Source organism: Nuphar pumila, chromosome 16 (genome assembly GCF_984573655.1).
Source record: "Nuphar pumila chromosome 16, dmNupPumi1.hap1.1, whole genome shotgun sequence".
NCBI lineage: Eukaryota > Viridiplantae > Streptophyta > Magnoliopsida > Nymphaeales > Nymphaeaceae > Nuphar > Nuphar pumila.
Window position 1 is genome coordinate 73,883,068 of NC_143264.1, and position 21,696 is coordinate 73,904,763.

At 35.0% G+C, this 21,696-nt stretch overlaps 1 protein-coding gene across 1 annotated transcript in view; it reads left to right on the forward strand.

The window, feature by feature from the left end:
* The window catches only part of NHL8 (NDR1/HIN1-like 8), an 87,279-nt gene that overhangs the window by 20,668 nt on the left and 44,915 nt on the right, over positions 1 to 21,696 (forward strand). The window contains exons 2-3 of the mRNA XM_089992169.1: positions 4,720 to 4,791; positions 4,868 to 5,408. Coding sequence (XP_089848295.1) covers positions 4,720 to 4,791; positions 4,868 to 5,408 — 613 coding nt within the window. The remainder of the gene's footprint in view (positions 1 to 4,719; positions 4,792 to 4,867; positions 5,409 to 21,696) is intronic.

The window sequence follows — 21,696 nt, forward strand, 5'->3', positions numbered from 1 at the left end:
CGGGCCTAAGCCCATGTAAAAATTGGAAAAAGTGTTCTTTTTCCATTTGTTCTCTTCGCATCTCCACATCTTCACTAGATACCCATTTGGGTTCAAGAAGGGATAGCTCATCCCATAAAGGTCCAAGAGTGCTATAGTAATCTCTTACACTCATTTCACCTTGCTTAATGGTACGGATTTTTTCTTGGATAAAAAATTGACGAGCAAGGTCTTTTTGGGTATACATACCTTTCATAAAGAACCATGCTTCATTTGCTAGGCGAAATTTAGCAATGTTGGCGCAAATCTTTAGCTCCACGTTGTTCATGAACCATGCAAGAATTTTTGCATGCTTACTTTCCCAATCTTCTACCTTGGATTGGTGATCTTCAATAGCCTTCATGCGAGCATTTCCTTCTAGAGCTTTTTCTTGATCACCATCAATTTTTGTAAGTTGAAGTTGAGGTTCCCTAATGGTGCCCATAACATATCCCCAAAGCTTTTTACCTTTGAGGTTGTTCTCCATGGCGACGGCCCACATCATGTAGTTAGTACCGTTAAGCTTGAAGGAGAGATCAATCTTTTGTTCTCCTTCCATTATATAATCAAGAATGGAGGACAAACAAAGAGAGAGATAAAACAAGACAACTAGCTATATGAATCAAGAGCACAACCAAGGCTCTGATACCATGTAATGAAATATGCGGAAAAGAAAAGTATGTCCTACAATGGACATTCACACATAGAAATCAAAGAACAAGTCCAAAAGAGGGCATACACAAAAGCCAATAATGGCTAGAAAGCATAAAATCTTATAAATGTACTAAAGGGCTTGAAGAAGCCACACATTACAAAGGGGGAGACCCCACTTATTTATAGGCAAGAGAGGAGTGAGGGAGAGTTAGAGAAAAGCAAGAGAGAGGGACCATTGGGAGTCCCAACAAGGAGTCGTTGTGCTCCCAACGGTCACAATTGTGACTGTTAGGGGCCCAACGACTCTTTGTTGGGGCCCCCAATGGCTGTGCATTAAATGCACAAAAAGTACACTAAAAAAACAGAAAAAAGAAATAAGGAAAAGGGAAAAAGAAAAAGGAAAAATAGAAGAAAAAGACTAAAATGCCCCTATTGGGCGAGTTTACAGAACTACCCCTTATCGGGTAGTGTATGATAAATATATTTATATATATATATATATATAAATATATATATTACATATATTTTAACAATGATAGGAAAGGATATGAATGCTTTGAACCTCGCCGAGGACATGGCATTGGATAGAAATGATTGGAGGAGAAGGATTCATGTGGAAGACCCAGAATGATTTACTTTGTTGGTTCATATCGCCGACCCCAATTGTTTTGGGATGAAGGTGTAGTTGTTGTTGTTTGTATTAAACTGATTTTTTATCATTACATGATATGATTTAAAGCATGAAAAAACTTAATGCTTATGTCTAAGAAAATATATCCAAGAGTACCTAGAAAAATCATCCACAAAAATCACATAATAGGCAAACCCTCCTTTTGAAACTACAGGTGCCGATCCCCAAACATCCGAACGAACAATTTCGAAAGGTTTAGAAGTAAACATGGATCTTTGTTCAAAAGGTAAACTTCTCATTTTTCCAAGAATGCAATCATTACAAGAGAATGTATCTTTACAAATTTTTTTAGCAAAATGTAAATAAGATAACTTGGTGATATTAGGATGACCAAGTCTTTTGTGCCAAACATTTATATCTTTATGTTGGGCAACATTACAAAAAGAAGTTTTAGGAACTTGAAGAGAGTCCATATAATATAAGTCTTCCTTCTTAGAGTCTTCCACAATCAATTTCTTGAACCGACGATCCTTTATTAAACATTTATCAGAGAAAAATTTAACATCACATCCATGGTTCGAGAGTTGAGAAACAACGAAAAGGTTCAAGTTTAATTTTGGTATAAATCTAATTTTATGAATGAAAAAGTTTTGAGTTTCAAAGTTCCCAACTCATTTAATTTCAAGAGAAGTCCCATCCGCAGTAGAAACAAAAGATGGAAAACTATTTTTTGAATATTCGGAAAGAGAATACATGTTTGGGGACATATGAAAAGACGCATCCGAATCTAAAAGCCAAGAAGTTTTACCTGAAGGAGAGAAGGAAGACACGGCGGCTCCCGAGATGGCTCCCTTGAGAAGAGGTTGAAGAGCCTCCACAATTTAATTTGGTTTAGAGAAAGAGCTCCACTTGAAGAGGTCTCCTCTTTTTGCGGCGGAGAAGTGATAGCCATGGCTAACAACTTCTTCCACTTGGGACAAACAGGTTTGATATGCCTCAGTTCTTTACAAAAATGGCAAATAATTTTGCTATAATCCTTTTTTTCCATCTTGTCCACCATTTCCTCATTGATTTTGATTTTTAAAATGAGGGGGACGATAGGTTCTTAAATTGTTTTCGGGTCTAGACACCACATTGACCCCATCGTTGTCTTCGAAATTGGATGGAACCACATGCACATTAGATCCTTGCTTAGTTATTCCCAAACGGGTTTCTTCCCCACTTAATTTACTGAGAACATCCTCAAGAGAAGGAGTGAAAGAAGACAAAAGAGAATACCTTATTTGCTCAAATTCGGGCCTTAGCCCATTCAAAAAAGTGAAGAATCGATCTTCTTCTAATTGTTTGTGACGAAGTTCAATCGTCTCTCCACTCCATTTTGGTTTGAGCATAGCAAGCTCATCCTAAATGGAAGAAAGTTCGGCGAAATATTCCTTAATGGTCATTTCGCCTTGAAGAAGAGTTAGGGCCTTCTTTTGAAGATAATATTTATGAGACAAGTCCCTAGAAGTATACATTTTCTCAAGATATTCCCATGCTTGAGAAACATTTTTAAATTTGATAATATTCGCATTGATTTTGGTCTCAACGGAAGAAAAAATCCAAGACAATATTTTGAAATTCTTCATTTTCCATTCATCATGCTTTTTCGAATATTCCTCAAGGGCTTTGGTTCTTTTCTCCCCTCAAGGATCTTAATTTCACCTTTCTCCATCAAGGTGATTTTTGGTTCAGGTTTCGGGATTATTCCTTGCACATACCCCCAAAGACCTTTCCTTTTTATGTGAGCCTTCATGTTTTCGGCCCAAACATGATAGTTGGAGTCATTGAGTTCAAATCCAAGGGAGAAATGAGATTCTTTTTCACCCATTAGAGATGAAAGAAGAAATATGTACCGCAATAAGATTTTTAAGTCTTACTTGTCGTAAGGCCCTTCTAAAATAATGAAGGAAGAGAAACCCCCACTTCAATCTTCAAGAAGCCAAAAGCACGTTTTTTGAGGCACCCGAAAAACAAAGAAACACACGATCTTCAATCTTTAACTAAGCTCTGATACCATGTAAAATTGTCTTCAATGAAACAATATGCATACAATGTGCACAAGGGCACTCAAAGAACACTTGCACTAATATGCACAATGGCATAAAACAATACGAACATGCACAAAGGCATAAAATGCCAATATATTAGAGGAATAGGAAAAGCTTGAGCTCACAAGCTTGAAGAAATACAAGGGGAAGTCCCTTATTTATACACCACAAGAGGAGCCACCTAGGGGGGCTCTCGAAGGAGTCGTTGGGAGCCCCCAACGATCACATTTGTGACCGTTGGAGGCTCCCCAACAACTCTTTGGGGAGCCTTCCCTAGGTGGCACAACCTACAAAAAAGAAAAAGAAAAAGAAAAAGAAAAAGAAAAAGAAAAAGAAAATAAAAGAATAAAAAATACAATCATATTCCAAGTGGAATATGCGTAACATAAAAAATTACAGAAATACCCTTTTTGGGTAATTAAGAGAATATATATATATACATAGTATATATGTATATGTATCTCTCTATATATACGTACATTAAGGATTACATTTTAACACCTTTGTACTTGTCCATTATTAGAGTTAATGCTTTTGCGTCTTTGGGTTGTAATTCTGCATACTTCATTACAGTTCTCCTCTATATATTTCTCTTTCTTTTTATTGTGTAGTTAATAGAGTGATGGATGTAAATAGGTATGTGTGCATGAGTGTTTGAATTGAGGATTTCTTGTAAAAAATGTGAATATTTTTATTAATAAAAATATTTATTTTATATATTTTTTGTTTCTTATTCTTGGCCATGTATTGTTGTAGCCAAATGCATTGTGATAATGCTTTTGGCTTTCATCTGCTTTAGTGAAATTATTATTATTTTTATCTTCTTGTGTCTCGGATTCTGTGCCACATCCTTGCAATGGTCTGATTGGGTTTTGGATGGAAAGTGGATATGGCTTGGAGGTCTAAAATGGAATCCAACCTCACCAGATATGCCCTCTTATCTAATTTAGAATTCTGCACATAATATACCAAATTTAATGAACTCAGAATTGGTTGCATATTCAGGTTTGAGAAAGTCATACCAGAACTGACTGATTAGACAACAGAATCTGAAGGTGCTTAGGTAACCCGACCATATGGATTGAGGTTAGTCCAATCTCTGACATGATCCCATTCCACCTATGTCCTTATTGATCTAAATGATTTTCTTTTCTTAGTCTGTCATGTCTTGTTTGTTCAGTGGCAACTTTCACTCCTTCCTCTTTAAAGTGGTGTTTGTGAATGTTATAATGAAGCCATCAAATAGTGACTACTATGTAAATCTTGCATTAGGTTCATAATTTGGATTTTGGTTAGTTTTTCCTAATCCATTGTACTTCTTCGCAGCTACTGGTTCTGAAGGCTATTTATGGGGACTATGTTAATTGTTCTGAAAGGAAAGGACTACGATCACTTCAGGTTTTCTTATAAGCTGTAAAATTGCATATATGAGGTAGAAGAAAAAAGTTTTCCAATTGTGAATGTTGTTTTGCAGATCCATATACACTGTGAAGTTCCTGATGATTTCACCATCTCTGCGAAGCTTGACTCATCCACTGATTTCCAGCATGGAGGGAATACTAGTAGACATGTTATCGGAAAGGACGGATCAAATGAGTTTGTTTATTCTTTCAATGTTCAGCATCTTCCTCCAATCATGTTGGCATGCTTGTTGCCTTTTTCATATCCAAGTCATCATCCTCCCTACTTCAGTATCTACGTTCAGTGGCTGGATACTACAAGTATTAGCAAACTTTGTCACATGTTGGATACTATCTGCACTGAGCAACGAGGACAGGAGGTAATATATCAGTGGGTTGAATGGCTACAAAGTTCCTCTCTTTCCTACTTAGGGTGTGAAAGAGAGATCAGGCTAGGTCCATACATTTGTTTAGGTGGAGATGAACGTGCATTATCTGGACTTGACTCTCCTAATGTAGATATCATCACACTTATGAGTTACAATGACAATAAGCGTCATGAAGTTTTTCAGAAAAGTCTGCATACATGTCCCATCTGTTTTAGCGAGTATTCAGGTACACATTTAATTTCTGGTTATGGTCTTTGTGATTTGCCTGCTCTTTGTCAACATTTGCACATGAAACAGAAAATCCTGTAGTCTGTGTTTGGGAGCCTTGCATTGGGATGGGAGAAGCCGTTTCCATGCATTGCCAAAACATGGTTTTGAAAAGTTATGGAGCTGCCAACTCCTTGAGTTGTTTGGGAGCTAGCTTTGGTTTTCAGATGGTTTTGGCAATGCAAGGAATTGGTGTTGCCTTCCAAACAAGTAGAGAAAAAAAGGGTCAGAACTTTTAGCTTATTTAGGGGTTTTAAAGAGAAAAAAAAGGTGACTTGGACTGCTTTGACCATTATTAGGATTTGACCTGTTACACTTCTGACTAATATCTTAACCCGCTAATAGGGGTTGACAACAGCTGCTCGACCCATTACTTAGATGGGCCGATGGGCTGTTGACCATGCTGGCCTAGTCAATGGCCCAGCGTTCAATTGATAGCTGACCCTAGACACAGTTAGAGCTGGGCTGTGTCGACCTGTTACAGAGTAGGGCTGCAAGCGGGTTGGATACATGATGGATTTTGCTAGATTTGAATCAGAATATGAAAAGTCTACATGCCCCACAACAACCCAAGAACTAAGACCGACTGTATTACATAATCATGTTGAGTGGCATAAAAGATTTACATGATGCATATAGTGCATGACAAATCAAGTTCATACATCACATCCAAGAGAAAACATTATGACTGTCTCAGTGTCTAGTGTCTGAATGTAGTTTTAATTCTGATGGAAAAGTGTGAAGTTAATCTTCTATAATAAAGCTCTGCAAATTCACCTTCAAGAAAATGACAGAGATTGCGAGAGCACTAGAACCCATAAAAAGATAACGAAATCAAATCCCAGAATTCTGATGTTTAGCATCAATGTGTTCATAGATCCTAAGTTCCATATTCTCAGCAGTTTACCGATTGCATAAAAACATATTGAGAAACAACTTGTAGCTGCAGCCATTTTAGAATTGGCAATGAAACAGGATAAAGAGAAATATGTATTAAAAAATTATATTTTGAATTAGAATGATAAGTATGATAATGTTATCATCGGCAAGCTCAATATCTAACAGAACTGTTTCCACTGTTCAGCAACGTGCAACATTTTCCTTTGTGTACCCTCCACCTCCAGTAACCTGAAAGGAAAGAAGTTGAAATATACCACTTCCTTCAAACAGTTGCCATGATGCTTGATATGCTTGTCAAGGCCATTGCCAACTTGCTGCATTTCAGCCCAGGTTGCCTGACTCTGAGTTGTTCAACACAAGTCTATTGGGACTGTAATGAAACTAAAGTGTGCACAAGTAAATGCCACTTAAGGCCTTTGATTCCACACAAAGCTGGCAATTGGGAAAAGAATGAATAAATGATCACACATGCAAATTGCAAAGAAAGCATACCAATGGGGGGAAGTTGAATTTCTTCACGAATCTCACACATTCAGAGTGGCCTATTAGCAGAAGATCCAGACTTTTAACATGTAATAAACAAAATAATAAGCCAATACTTCTTAAAGATTCAGACTTTTAACATCTGTTAAAATGTTCAATATTAATATTCATAATCCTTGGGGTGGTCATATGTAATTTTGTATAATTACGTATACCTATTTGTAATTTCGTTCCACCTAATCACCTATTTAAATAGGTGATTAGGGTTAATGAAGGATACACTCTCTCTCTCTCTCTCTCGTCCATCTCTCTTTCTCTCGTCTCTCTAAAATACAATCTAGGGTTGACTGAAAACATGGTATCAGAGCGGGTCTCCCTTCTGGGATGACGCTGCTGCTACTGTTGCTCGAGGATGCTGCTGGTCGTGAAGGGTGAAGAAGAAGTGGATGATCGGCTCGAAAAAAAAATTTCTGATCGTAGATCGTGATCAGGCTGCCAGTCGTGAAGGGTGAAGTAGAAGTGGGTGTCGCTGATCATCGTGATATGTTGTAGATTAAAACCTTTTTGCTGCCGTAATCATGTTCCCACTGCTGGTGACGTGTTGTCGTGAGTAGTTCAGGTTGTGCGTGCTGGTGTTGTGACCGTTATTGTGCTGCCGTGACCAGTGGTGTTTGTGTGTTCCTCCCTGCTGGTGTTTAGGTCACTTGCCGACCGTGATCGTGTGCTGGTGTTTATCGTGGTGATGAGGCTGCCGCTGATTGTGAAGGACAAGATGTCATGGAGCTGATGTTGCTGATGATCAGGAAGCGTGAAGAAGGTCTGGATGCTATGGATCACGATCAGCTTGTGGGTCTGTGTATGATTATCGTGTTGCATAAGAAAAACGTCGGTGATCAGATCATTATTGTGAAGATTAACTGGTAGGTGTTCCAGTCTTGAAGTTGGTTGTCTTTGCTGAAATTTTTTTCAGTCTTGAAGTCGATAGTCATTGTAACAAAATATTTTCAGTTTGTGGTTGGGGTGATGATCTGATCGCCATTCAGATTTGGAAAAAGATTAAACAGGCAGGTGACCCTTGTTACCAGAAAAAAATTTATTTCTGGTAGTGTCTTGTTGTGGCCCTTGGTGAGCAATTTTTTTTGTCGTTATGGCTGATTCATGTGCTCTAAATAACGACCAAAAAACAGAGGTTATTGGTGAATATAAGGCCTTTCCAAATCCCTTTTCATATGGATCCTAAGTTAAGCTAGATGACACTAATTATGCAAGGTGGTCTCGCACCTTCATGATGTCTATATCGGGTCATCAGAAAAAGCATATCCTGTTAGAATTGGAGCCCAATGAAAGAACAAGAAAATATGTCTCCTGGGACGAAGACAATGACATTGTGATGTCATGGATAATGAACAGTGTACAACCTCATATAGCTGATGGACTGATTTATTACACCTCAGCTAAACAAATGTGAGACAATCTCCATGATACATATTCTCATGAAACCAATGTGAGTCGTATTCTACAAGTTGAGTAGGAGATTTATCAGTTGCAACAAGGAGCTCAGACTTTGGCTCAATACTATGCCTCTGTTAAATCTGCTTTTGAGAGGCTAAATGCACACAGACTCTTATGTTGCAACAAACAGAAGACCCATCAAGAGCAGACTATGGTTGCCCGGTTCCTTACAGGGTTATCATCTAATTTTTCAGTTGGCAAAGTTCAAATGCTAACTAGTTTTAATGTTCTACTCTTGCAGAAGCCTATAATTGACTGAGTAGGCTTGACTTTACTCCTCCTCAAACTCAATCTGAATCACAGGCATCAGCCCTAGCAATCACCCCAAGGATTATGAATATTAATATATATCTATCATGCTCAGCTTGTTGCAACATCTTGAGAAACCGGCACTTGCGAGAGGCTTGGTGAAGACGTCTACCACTTGGTTTTCAGAAGTCACATGACTAATAGAAATATGCCTATATAGGTGGTTGCTCGATTATCACACATCATCAACATTGGGGATAGAATCATCACTTGGGGTGGTCATACGTAATTTTGTATAATTACGTATACCTATTTGTAATTTCGTTCCACCTAATCACCTATTTAAATAGGTGATTAGGGTTAATGAAGGATACACACACTCTCTCTCTCTCTCGTCCATCTCTCTTTCTCTCATCTCTCTAAAATACAATCTCGGGTTGACTGAAAACAAAAACATCAAAGTAACGGTCTATGCCAAGGTGATTTAAAGGAAGAAAGAGAGGAAGGCCAATTTTTAATGGTTCTCAATTGTTTTTAAGAACCCAATTGTTTTGAAAATTTAAGAACAAAATGACAATTTTGGAAACAACCAGTAACAAAAGTTTGGGTAGTTTAATCTTAGGATTCCAATTTTCTCAAAGCAACTTGCCTACTGGAGAAAAAAAAAACAAAAAACCAAGTAAAAAAGAGTGCAATTGGATGATTTGGTTGTGTTGCTCTCAAACCCTCTTTGAACAAAAACTTTGCAAACAAAAAAAAACTATGGTTTAAGACATGGAGGAAACAAAAAACGGAAAATAGAAAATCCTCTTTGCCAAAAAAAAGCTTTACAAACAAACAAAAACTACGGTTTAAGACAAGTGTAAGGAAATGAGTTCCTCTGAAGATATTCACTAAATCACCAAAAGTGGACACTCAAAAGAGTTCTACCAAAATACCAAAAAGAACACACAAAGAACCACAAATGGGTTCACTCACAAACGTCCACTAAAGGGCACAAGAACAAGAAATAAAAAATAATACTTTTATTGATTTCAACCCTTGAAGGAAGCTTGCATTTGAGAGGGGGTTTCACCCCTATTTATATACACAAAGAAGGTCTCCATGAGAGACGTTGGGAGAGGTCCTAATGGCTCCAATAGAGCCGTTGGACTCTCTCTCCAATGTCTCAGCTGAAAAGAATCTAAAAAGTAAAAAGAAGACAGAAAGGAAATCAACCGACTAACCTAGTTACTATTTACTAGTTAGGTACTAACCTAACGTGTATATATATATATATAAATATATATATATATATATATATGTATATATACAAATATGTATATGTACACATACGTTGTATATACATGTACATGTATATACATTTATATTTTTAATACTCCCCTTCAAACTTACGATTGAATAATCGAAAGTTTGTCAAAGAGAGTAGAATCTAGGAGCAACGAGAGGATTGGTAAAGAAGTCCGCCAATTGATATTCTGAAGTAACATAGGGAAGATCAATAGTGTCATGTATGTATTCTTTTCGTACATAGTGACAATCCATCTCAATGTGTTTGGTTTGTTCGTGAAAGGTTCGGTTGCTGGCAATGTAAATAGAACTTTTATTGTTACAACACAGTCGTGATGCTCCTGTACTTTGAATGCCCATGTCAGCCAGCAATTTAGCCAAACCACTTATATAGTGGTGGTAGTCATGACTCAATATTTTGCTTCGGTTGAAGAGAGATAAACTTTCTGCTGCTTCTTGCATCTTCATGAAATCCACGAGTCACCTAAAAATACGCAAAAACCAATGGTTAAGTGTCGGTTATTTAGATCATCTCCCTAGTCTCCATCAGTATAAGCAAGTAAATATAAGGAGGAAAAAACAGACAAAAAAAGTTCTCAAAAAACAAAAGTTTTGATATATATAATAATATGTAAAGTTGCTCCCTCATGAACAGTGGTGGGAGCATGCTGAAACTAGTTTGTGTGAACTGCATGTGCAATGTCAGGCCTTGTAATTGAGATATATGACAGTGCCTCAATAAGTTGTCTATAAGATATTAGGTTTTCGAGTGGTTCCCCATTATCAATGTTTATTTTTTTATTGACAACTTTCGGAGTGTCAACCTTCTTATCATCTGAGATACCAGACTTGGCAACAATATTTAGAGTAAATTTAATTTGAGTTAGTAGATAACCTCTAGAAGAATAAGCAACTTTTATACCAAAAAAATATTTTAAAAACCACAAATCAGTCATTTCAAAATGAGTTTTGAGAAGCCCTTTAATGTGTTCAATTCTCTATTTATCACTTCCTGTGATGATCATATCGTCCACATAGAGGAGAAGGATAATAATACCTGCACCAGAAATCTTAATAACAAAAGTTGTGTCAGTCAGACAAGATTGAAATTCGACATCAAACATAACTTGACTAAACCTGCATACCAAGCCTTTGGTGTTGTTTAAAATCATACAAGGCCTTATCTAAATGAAAAGTCTTTCTTTTAGGAATAATTATACCATGCGGTGTTTCCATATAAACTTCAACAAAGTTTTCATTAAAAAATGCATTCTTAACCTCCATTTGATATATAGGCCATTTCTTCACAGGGTCAAGAGTTGCTAAGGTTCTAACAGTAGTCATTCTGACAATTAGTCTAAAGATTTCCTCATAATTTATTCCATACTTTTGAGAATATTCCTTGGCAACTAATATGGCTTTGTACCTTTTAAGAGTTTCTTCACCCTTGATTTTAATCTTATATACCCATCGACACCCTATAGGTTTCTTTCCTGGATGAATATCTTGGACAGTCTAGGTATTTGCTTTTTCTAAGGCATTTACTTTTACTTTCTTTGCTTCTACCCATTCAGGATATTCATTTGCTTCAGCATAGTTGGAGGGTTGCATATATGAATGTATCAATGCAGTGTAGGCTTGATACTTAGGTGAAAAAGACTTATAAGACAATTTTTTCAGGGGGTTTTGATACTCTAGACGATCTTCTAGTTTGAGTTTCTACATGTTTTTCATCATTGATATATTTTTCAAGAGTACGTGGATGTTCAAAATGACTACGCTTGGAATATTTGATACAACCTTGATTCTTATGAAATGGTTTTTCACTCATATCATGATATTCTTCACTAACTTCCTGATCTACTTCAATATCACCATCATGAATCTTCGGAATTAGATGCAACAAAAAAGAATACTCAGTTATTTCCTTAGTTTTTTCAATTTCAAAGAAACTTTCTTTTTCTAAAAAGGACACATTTCTTGAAATATATAGCCTTTTATTTTTAACATCAAAACATCTAGTTTTTTTATTATTTGCATATCTTAAAAAGAGACAATGAATAACATAGAGAGAGAGTTTGTCATTTTTATCGGTAAAAATAAAACATTTATACTCAAAGACTCTCAATCTAGAGTAATCTGGAACTTGTTTGAAAGGTTTTTCTATAGGAAATATATTTTTCTATGAAGATGATGGCATTTTGTTAATAAGATATACCACAGTTAATGTGGCTTCTACCCAAAATTCTTTGGGTACTTGGTTTGTAATAAACAAAGTTGTTATTTTTATCATATGCCTGTACTTTCTTTCTACCAAACCATTTTTTTGAGGGGTGTAAGGACAAGATTTTTGATGTGTGATACCATTTAAGTTTAGGTAGTCTTTAAATTCTTTTGATAAAATCTCTTTCCCTGAAACAATGCAAAAGATGAAAATATCATTCTTGAATTGATTTTTGACCAAATTATGGAATATTTAAAATGGTGAAAAAAACTTCAAAACTTGTGTTTAAGGAAGTAAATCCAAGTGTATCTCGTGAAAGCATCCACAAAAATTACATAATACACAAAACCACCCTTAGATACAATGGGTGTTTGACCCCAAACATCTGAATGTATTAGCTTAAGTGGTCGAGAAAAAACAAATGTTCGTTCTTGAAATGGTAATCTCTTCATTTTGCCAAGAGTACAATTTTTATGTGTAAAATTTTTAGAATTACAAAAGTTTTCCATTTTTGGAAAAAACTGAATCTTGGATATACTAGGGTGTTCAGGCCTCTTATGCTACATTCAAATATAATTTCTGAACATTGCAACAAATTATATTTTTGGGTATTTCCAAAAAATCCCTATGTTACAAGCCTCCTTCTCTATAGCCTTCTCCAATCATCTTCCTTGATTGGCAATCCTACACTCGACAACCATGAGAGGAGAAGGAAACATTATACCTATGGGCGGATAATTAGGAAATTGATAAAAGATTTAAATTTAATTTAATAATATATTTAATTTTTTGAATAGAAAACCTTTTTGAGTTTTGAGAAATGTTTTCAAAATTTCATATTCCTTTTATCTCAAGAGATGTTTCATCAACAGTAAATACATTTGATTCACTTGAGTTATGACATTCGAATAACATATCACCAGGTGTCATAGTAGAGGTTGAAGAGCTTCCACTAATTGTGTCCATGACATATTTTCAATGGATGGATCTTGTAAGATTTTTGTATCACTTGACTCTTGTGGAGGTCTAACAGAAGCAACCTTCTTCTTATAAGGTTTCTTCAATTTAAGACATTATGTATTTACATGTCTCGGTTTACGATAATAGTAACAAATAACTTTTTTCTGTTATACTCATTGCTTTGTTTTTCATAATGTTCATCATTTGGTCTCCCATAGTGTGGTGGCTTGTGTAAGGAAACGACTTTGAATACATTAGGTTCAATAATGGACCAATACACATGCACATGAAGTGCAGATATACCCACTAAAGGGGAAAACACAAGCACATAATGTGCTAACACATAAACTCACGAAAGGGGCAAAAATGCTCATAAGGCATAAGTTAATATTATTGAAGAGAAGAAGGGTGTAACACCCATTACAATGGAGCAAAAGCTCCTCAAAGAAGTAGCAAATACAAAGGGGAAAGCCCCTGTTTATGCACAAAGAAGAGAGGAAAAGGAGAGGCCAAAAGGGGCTCCCCCATAGAGACGTTGGGAGCCCCCAACGGTCACATTTGTGACCGTTGGAGGCTCCAACGAATCTATGTGGGCCCCCCACTTGTGTGAAATAAAAACAAAAAACAAAAAATATAAACTAATTCTAAAAACAAATAAATAGTTGTTTTCTAAAAACAACTATGTAGCTAATACAAAAAGACAGAAATACCCCTATCGGGTATTCCACACATATATATATATATATATATATATATTTATATATATATACATATATGTGTACGAGTACACATATTTTAACACCCCCCCTGAAACTTTGCGGGGAAAAGGCCAAAAGTTTGGAAATACAAAAAGAGTCTTGAAAAGAAGTCCATTTCTTTAAAAGTCTTCAAGGAAAATCTCCATCTTTATGACATCTCAACAAATGCTTTCAAATGTAAGTCTTCAAAAAATGTCTTTATTGGTGATCATCCCCATAGTACCTCCATTGATCGAATCCATGATGTATCTAAGGCACCACATCTTAATGATCCTTTAGAGAAAGAACAAACCAAGAGAAGACTCAAAGTATACAAAACAAATAAAATATTCTAACCCAAGAATTGCAACAATAATATATTGAAAAGCAAGAGTGGTTTTAAACAAGATACCTTAAGGATGATTTACTAAGATAAAATATGTCTATTAAGAGACATTTCAAGCAAATCCCAAAAAAGAATATCTAAATGGAAGTTCATAACAGGATAATTAAAAAACTACTTAATCATTTCAATACTATGTGAAAAAGTCTTCAAGAAAAACAATGTATATGAAGTACACCAACTTCCACAAATCGTTTTGCACAAGGGCCCAATAAGTACTCGAAGGAATTTATCAATACTTGGAAGTAAGAAGTGTGTGAACGGGGAACACTCACAAGTGCACAAAGACACAAAATTATGAAATTTGTATTTAAGATTAAAAAGGTTTCATGTATTACAAATATCTTTAAGAACACAATGTTCACATAAGAACTAGTGGCTCCCTAAAAGAAACATACGAACGAAAGCAAATTTGACACACAAATCAATAATAAAGAGGCATTTTAACAGAAGATGATCTAATGATTTCTTTCACATCTTAGAGAGAAGAAATTCTAAACAAATGTCACATGTGATCTTGCTAAAAATGTCCTCCCAAGAGTCAAGAGTGAAATATATTTGAGTAGAAATCCTTACACATTGAGGAAATTCTTACTCAAATATTTGCAAATACAAAAACTCATTAGGTGGCCGAAAAACCAAAAAGCACTTAATATATAGGTTAAATGCCAAAATATTAAATTGGTTTCCAAATATGCATATCAATGATATGATTCACTAGAATATCTTAAAACACAAGTTATGAATGAAATTTTGCAAATTTCAACAATAGTTCATTCACTACAAGCAACTACCTCATTAGTCCTCCAAAACCCATAAATCAAGTGTATAAGCTACTAGATCAAGAACATAAATATAATGCCATTAAAGGCCAAAGACACACATAAAGGTGTGTAAAAGAACCTCTTGTCCACATGTAATAATACTTGAAATGAGTGCATCAACGACAAGAACAAGAGAATACACGCCAACATGGACCAAAAGCATCTTTTGTCTACGTAAAAATACACTCATGATCAAGTATGTTCAGCTACTAGAACAAGAGTATCAAGCCAACCATGGGCTAAAACACAATACATCTCTTGTCTACATAAAATAACACTTGAAATGAGTGAAAGAAGCCAACCATGGGCATACATCTCAGCGACTAGAACAAGGACACAAATGTCAATATGGACTAAAATCACACACCATGGTGTGAATCAACGCGCCTTGTCTACATATAATAACACTCAAGACAAGTGTGTTCAGCTACTAGACCAAGAGAACAAAGTCAACAAAGGGCTACCAATACACAAAGGTGTAATAAAATTCTTGTCTACATATGATGACACTTAGATAAGAGTTATAAAAGGAGAAAACTTTTGAAGCAATAAGACTTATAATGACAAACATATAACAAATAAAACATTGATTTTAATATACCTTAAAACATTTAAGGTTCCAATCATCATATATCCATCACAGGTTCACATAATTAAGAGCATCCATAGGAACAATGGCAAAAAATAAATGAGTGACACACTCATAATTAGAGATCACATAAGTCATTTTAGGGTCAAACTACAAGTTGACAACCTAAAATGACATAATACAAGGTGCACATAACTCACCTTAACAAACATCTCTAATATAACAATAATAAGGCTAAACAAATGATGCATTAAATAACATGTGATGGACAAATATAAATGCTACAAAAAGGCAAAGAACACATAAGGAAATCATTTTTCAAATACGTGATTTTACAAAGCGGGCCGATTTTAAAAAAATCAAATCAAAGGTCCAATATAATCAATCACAACAATAATTTTGCATAAACACGAATTATGCTTAATCATGATCAAATCTTTAAAAAGAAGTCATTTATATCAAAAGACTTATTTATGCCACAAACACAACATAGAATATTAAGCAACGTCATGTGCAAGAACCGATTTGGAATAATCCAAAAATCAAATCAAGCCTTTAACTATAATAGATATAAAGTGTAATTATATGCACATCAAATGATAATAGATGCATTTTTACGCAATACAAGATGTTAAATGACAATAATCTTAAAAAGAGCAAATAACAAATTTAGGACAACATATAACAAGATATTGCAGAAGCACTTACAACGATAAAAGAAACAATCTCACAAGTCCACTAAGGGACAAAACAAACACAAGCCCTAAAAAAGACAATATAAACAACCCTTATTGAAAAAAGAGAGAGAACTCCCAAGCATTCATAAAGATGGTAATATTTAAAAAATCTCATAAAAACCAATATTGTTATTTAAAAAGAAGCTTGTAACAATCATGAAATCTTCTTAAAGAGTATATACTCATAAGAAGATTCACAAGGATCAAAAGGCCTCTCAAAGAGAGATTCAACAAAAAAACAAATTCCCAAAAGAGGGTACATACGAAAGGAAGAGGGAAAACTTCATTAAAGTGGAGAAAGTCCCAACAAAAAAGAATAATAGGATTGCGTTATGACATAAATCTAAAAAACAAAAAAATTCATAATATTATTAAAAACATATGACTTAATAGATTATAACCAACTCCTAATGTAATAAGTATGCAACAAACATTAATGAAGACCATAAATTTTATAATAAAACACATTCTTGAAATTGAATTGAAGAATAACCATATTTCATGAGATCATTTTTTAAAACTTAATTCAACCGGTATTATAAAATGTCTTCTTAATCAACTATTGCTCATATGAAAAGAACTCATTAGTTAGGAAAATAAAAAATTAATAAGGAATTTTTCATAATTAATATATGTCAATCACACGATATTATGAAAAGCCTCATATAGGACATTTTAGTGGATAAACACATACCTTTAATATGAACCAACAATTATGATGAGAGTATGTGAGCAATGCTACATATCTCACAAACATTTTACTTTTAACATAACTTTCTTAAAAGACTTTTTTTTTTATATAAACGGTATTCTTATAACCAAAATTAGGTATAAATTCAAAAATTCCAATGGTCATAATTTTTTATCGACCTATTAGACCATGTTTTGAGCAATCACATATTTAATTATTCGAAAAACAAGTTCACCAGTTCTAGAATTTACCAATAAAAAACTTTCAAGAAAAGACATACGAAAAAGAATAATATACGAAAAAAGTTCAATGAAATGTTAAGAACCCAAACTCATAATGACAAAGAGAACACATATGCAAAACATATCTAATTCTTCATAATGCACAATACTTAAAGAAATATAATGCATACCGAATAATTTTAAGAAACAAAAGAGAGAAATGGGGACTTCACCATTTTTCTTTAAAATTTCTTGAATAGCACGCTTCCCGATGCAACAAAAGAGCAACTCGATCCCAACCTTGCTCTGATACCATGTAAGGAAACGACTTTGAATACATTAGGTTCAATAATGGACCAATACACATGCACATGAAGTGCGGATATACCCACTAAAGGGGAAAACACAAGCACATAATGTGCTAACACATAAACCCACGAAAGGGGCAAAAATGCTCATAAGGCATAAGTTAATATTATTGAAGAGAAGAAGGGTGTAACACCCATTACAATGGAGCAAAAGCTCCTCAAAGAAGTAGCAAATACAAAGGGGAAAGCCCCTATTTATGCACAAAGAAGAGAGGAAAATGAGAGGCCAAAAGGGGCTCCCCATAGAGACGTTGGGAGCCCCCAACGGTCACATTTGTGACCATTGGAGGCCCCAATGAATCTATGTGGGCCCCCCACTTGTGTGAAAATAAAAACAAAAAACAAAAAATATAAACTAATTCTAAAAACAAATAAATAGTTGTTTTCTAAAAACAACTATGTAGCTAATATAAAAAGATAGAAATACCCCTATCGGGTATTGCACACATATATGTATATATTTATATATATACATATATGTGTACGAGTACACATATTTTAATAGCTTGTAAGTGCGAACATAGTTTTTCGGTCTAGATACGGCTAGAACCAAGTCATCATCACTCTTAGAAGTACATTTTTTAAGCCTATTTTCTTTCATACTCAATTCTTCTATGGTGTCCTCTTTTGAGGGAACTTTACCTCGATGAAGGAGAACGGATTTAGTGGATTCAAAATCTGATCTCAAACCATTGATAAATTGGATTTTGGTGGAGTTCAATATCTTCAGGACGATGCTACTTTGGTTTAAGAAGAGCACTCTTCCCATAATTCAGAGAATTCATTGTAGTATTCTCTAATATTCTTATCTTCTTGAGTCATTTCGTATCTTATCTTGCAAGTTGCACACGTGTGCAATATCTTTAAGAGAATACATTCTCTTAAGGTAATTCCATGAATCATTTGCATGTTCAAATCAGCAACCACTTCTTAATGTCTGCACTACTAATTAGTGCAGACATTAATTGGTCATTGCCGTATTTTTTTCACCCTCCATAAGAAGTACCTTTTTCTCTCCTACTTTGGTGAGGATTAGCTTGGGTTTCGGATCGGTCCCATCTACTAGTCCTCACAACCCTTTCTCTCCTACTTCATGATTGAAGCCCATATAACATAGTTTGAATCATTAAGATTAATGGGTTTTATGGTAACATTTTCATTGTCATCCATTTTTATAAGGGTATAAACAAAAATAAAGAATAGAGAGAAGTAGAGAAAGAAGAGAGAAACAAACAAGAGTAACGGTGAAAGTTATGAGCACTCCACCACTAAGCAAATGCCACTAATCATGAGCACTTTGAATAGAGATTGCAAGAGAGTTTTAACACTTTCAAATTTAGAGTTGCATGCTTTCCAATGTACCAAAAACAATTTCAACTTGATCACCAAGCTTTGATATCATGTAAGAAAATGAGTTCCTCCAAAGATATTCATTAAATCGCTAAAAGTAGACACTCAAAATAGTTCTACCAAAATACCAAAAAAGAATACACAGAGAACCACAAATGGGTTCACTCACAAACACCCACTAAAGGGCACAAAAACAAGAAATGAAAAATAATATTTTTATTGATTTCAACCCTTGAAGAAAGCTTGCATTTGAGAGGGGGTTTCTGTAAAAATATCTTCAAAGATGTGCACTACAAGCACAAGCTCCATAAAGGGATACGTGTACAAAGACATGCCAAGAATACTTGAATAAAAAGTACACAAAGGTACAAAGAGAACACTTGGAATGCAAAAGATTGAATCTATTAAGCAAAGATGAGCACAAAGGCTCCCAAAAGAATGAGTTACAGTAGAGGGGATACACCCCTATTTATAATACAAGAGGAGACCAAAAGAAGGGGCTTCAACGTCTACCGTTGGAGGGGGGTCCAACGTCTCCCCTCCTTTGACTTTTAGTCAAAAAAGTAGAAAGGAAAAAAGAAAAGGAAAAAGGGAGAAAGAAAAGAAAAGCGAAAAAGGAAAAGGAAAAGGAAAAGAAGAAAAATTACATGCACATTCACAAGTGTGAATATGCGTAAAATAAGAAATGACAAAAATGCCCCTAGGGCTACATAAAGAAATATATATATATATATATATATATATATATATATATATATATGCATATGTATCCCTCTCTCTATATATAAATATATGTATACATGAGTTGATACAATTTAACACCCCCCCTCAAACTTAGGGCGTGATGATCGGAATTTTGCCAAGAAAAAATTTAAATCTGGGAGAACATAGCGCCTTTGTGAAAAAGTCTGTCAACTGGTATTTTGAAGTCACATAAGGAAGATTTATGATTTTTTATAAGTAGGCTTCTCTGACATAGTGGCAGTCCATCTCAATGTGCTTGGTGCGCTCATGAAAAATGTGATTTTTAGCAATATAGATTGCACTTTTATTATCACAATACAATTATGTAGGTCCTTGGATCAGTACTCCAATATCCTGCAACAATTGATGAATCCACACAATCTTCATAGTCATGGAGGCCATGGCTTGATATTCTGCTTCTGTTGATGAAAGAGACACCTTCTGTTGTTTCTTGCATCTCCATGAGATCAGTGATTCACCTAGAAAAATACAAAAACTAGTGGTGAAGTGACGGTTATTTGGGTCACCTCTCCAATCAGAGTCAGTATATGCAATCAATTCTAAATTAGAAGTCGATGAAAGAAATACTCTCTTGTTTATTGTGCCCTTTATGTATCTGACAATACGAAGTACTTCACTCATATGAACTGAAGTGGGGGCATGCTGAAATTGACTTACAGTATGCACGACATGAGATATGTATGGCCTTGTGATACTAAGATACATAATTGATCCCACAAGCTGTCGATAAGGAGTAGGATTTTCCAAAGAAATCCCATCATCACCCTTCATTTTTTAGCCCACAACTTCAGGGGTCTCACAATTTTTTTTATCTGTTTAACAAAGAGAGCAGTGTCAGTATAACAAGAATTGAATCCAGTTTCAACCATTACTTCATTAAATCGATCGTACCAAACCTTTGGGGCTTGTTTTAAACCATACAAGGTTTTTCTAAGCCGAAGAACTTTACCCTTTGGTATATCCATGCCAGGGGGGGCCTCCATGTAGACTTCTTTGTTTAGGTCCTCATTCAGAAAGGCATTTTTAACGTTCATTTGATATATGTTCTATTTTTTAATTGATGCAGTAATGATTAAACTTCTCACAATGACCATTCGTACCACAGGAGCAAAGGTTTCTTCGTAATCAATACCATATTCCTGGCTATAACCTTTTGCTACTAGTCGGGCCTTATATCTCTCAAGAGTTCCATCACTCTTGGTCTTAACCTTAAAAACCCATCTACATTCTGGAAGACTTTGAAATTCTCAAGTTTTGGCTTTATTAAGGGCACTAAGTTCATTATCCATTGCATCTCTTCATTCTAATCTTTCTTTAGGTTCTTCGAAGTTTCTGGGTTCTTCGTACTAGTGGATGGCACTAAGGCATGCCTTATGTTATGGGGAAAAAGATTCATAGGATATAAATCTGGAAGGGTTTCTCCTAGGTCTTTCAGTTCTTCGTAAGTTGCTATCTTGAGAGAGCTCACTAAAATCACTATATCTTTTCATCGCACTTCTAAACGTATTTCTATCTCTATGTGAATATGTAATTGGTTCATTTACTACTTCTACCAGTTGAACAGACGGGGGAGCTTCATTATCAATGTTCTCATTATTTGTCTCATCATCACTAAAGAAATCTTCATTCCTATTTAGTAATTCAAATAAAAAGAAATAATTAGCATTATCAGGAAGGGTTGTGTCCTTCTCAAAGCCACTTTCATTTTCCAAAAGGTGACATTTCTTGAAACGTATAGTTTATCATTTTGAAGGTCATAATACCTAAAACCTTTTTGTGTTTCTGAATAACCAAGAAAAGCACAGGGAATGGATTTAAGAGATAACTTATCATTTTTATCAGTGAGAACAAAACATTTGCAGCCGAAAATTCGTAATCTATTATAATCAGGTTCTTTTTTATATAAAACTTCAAAAGGAGATATTTGGCTTAAATTTTTAGATG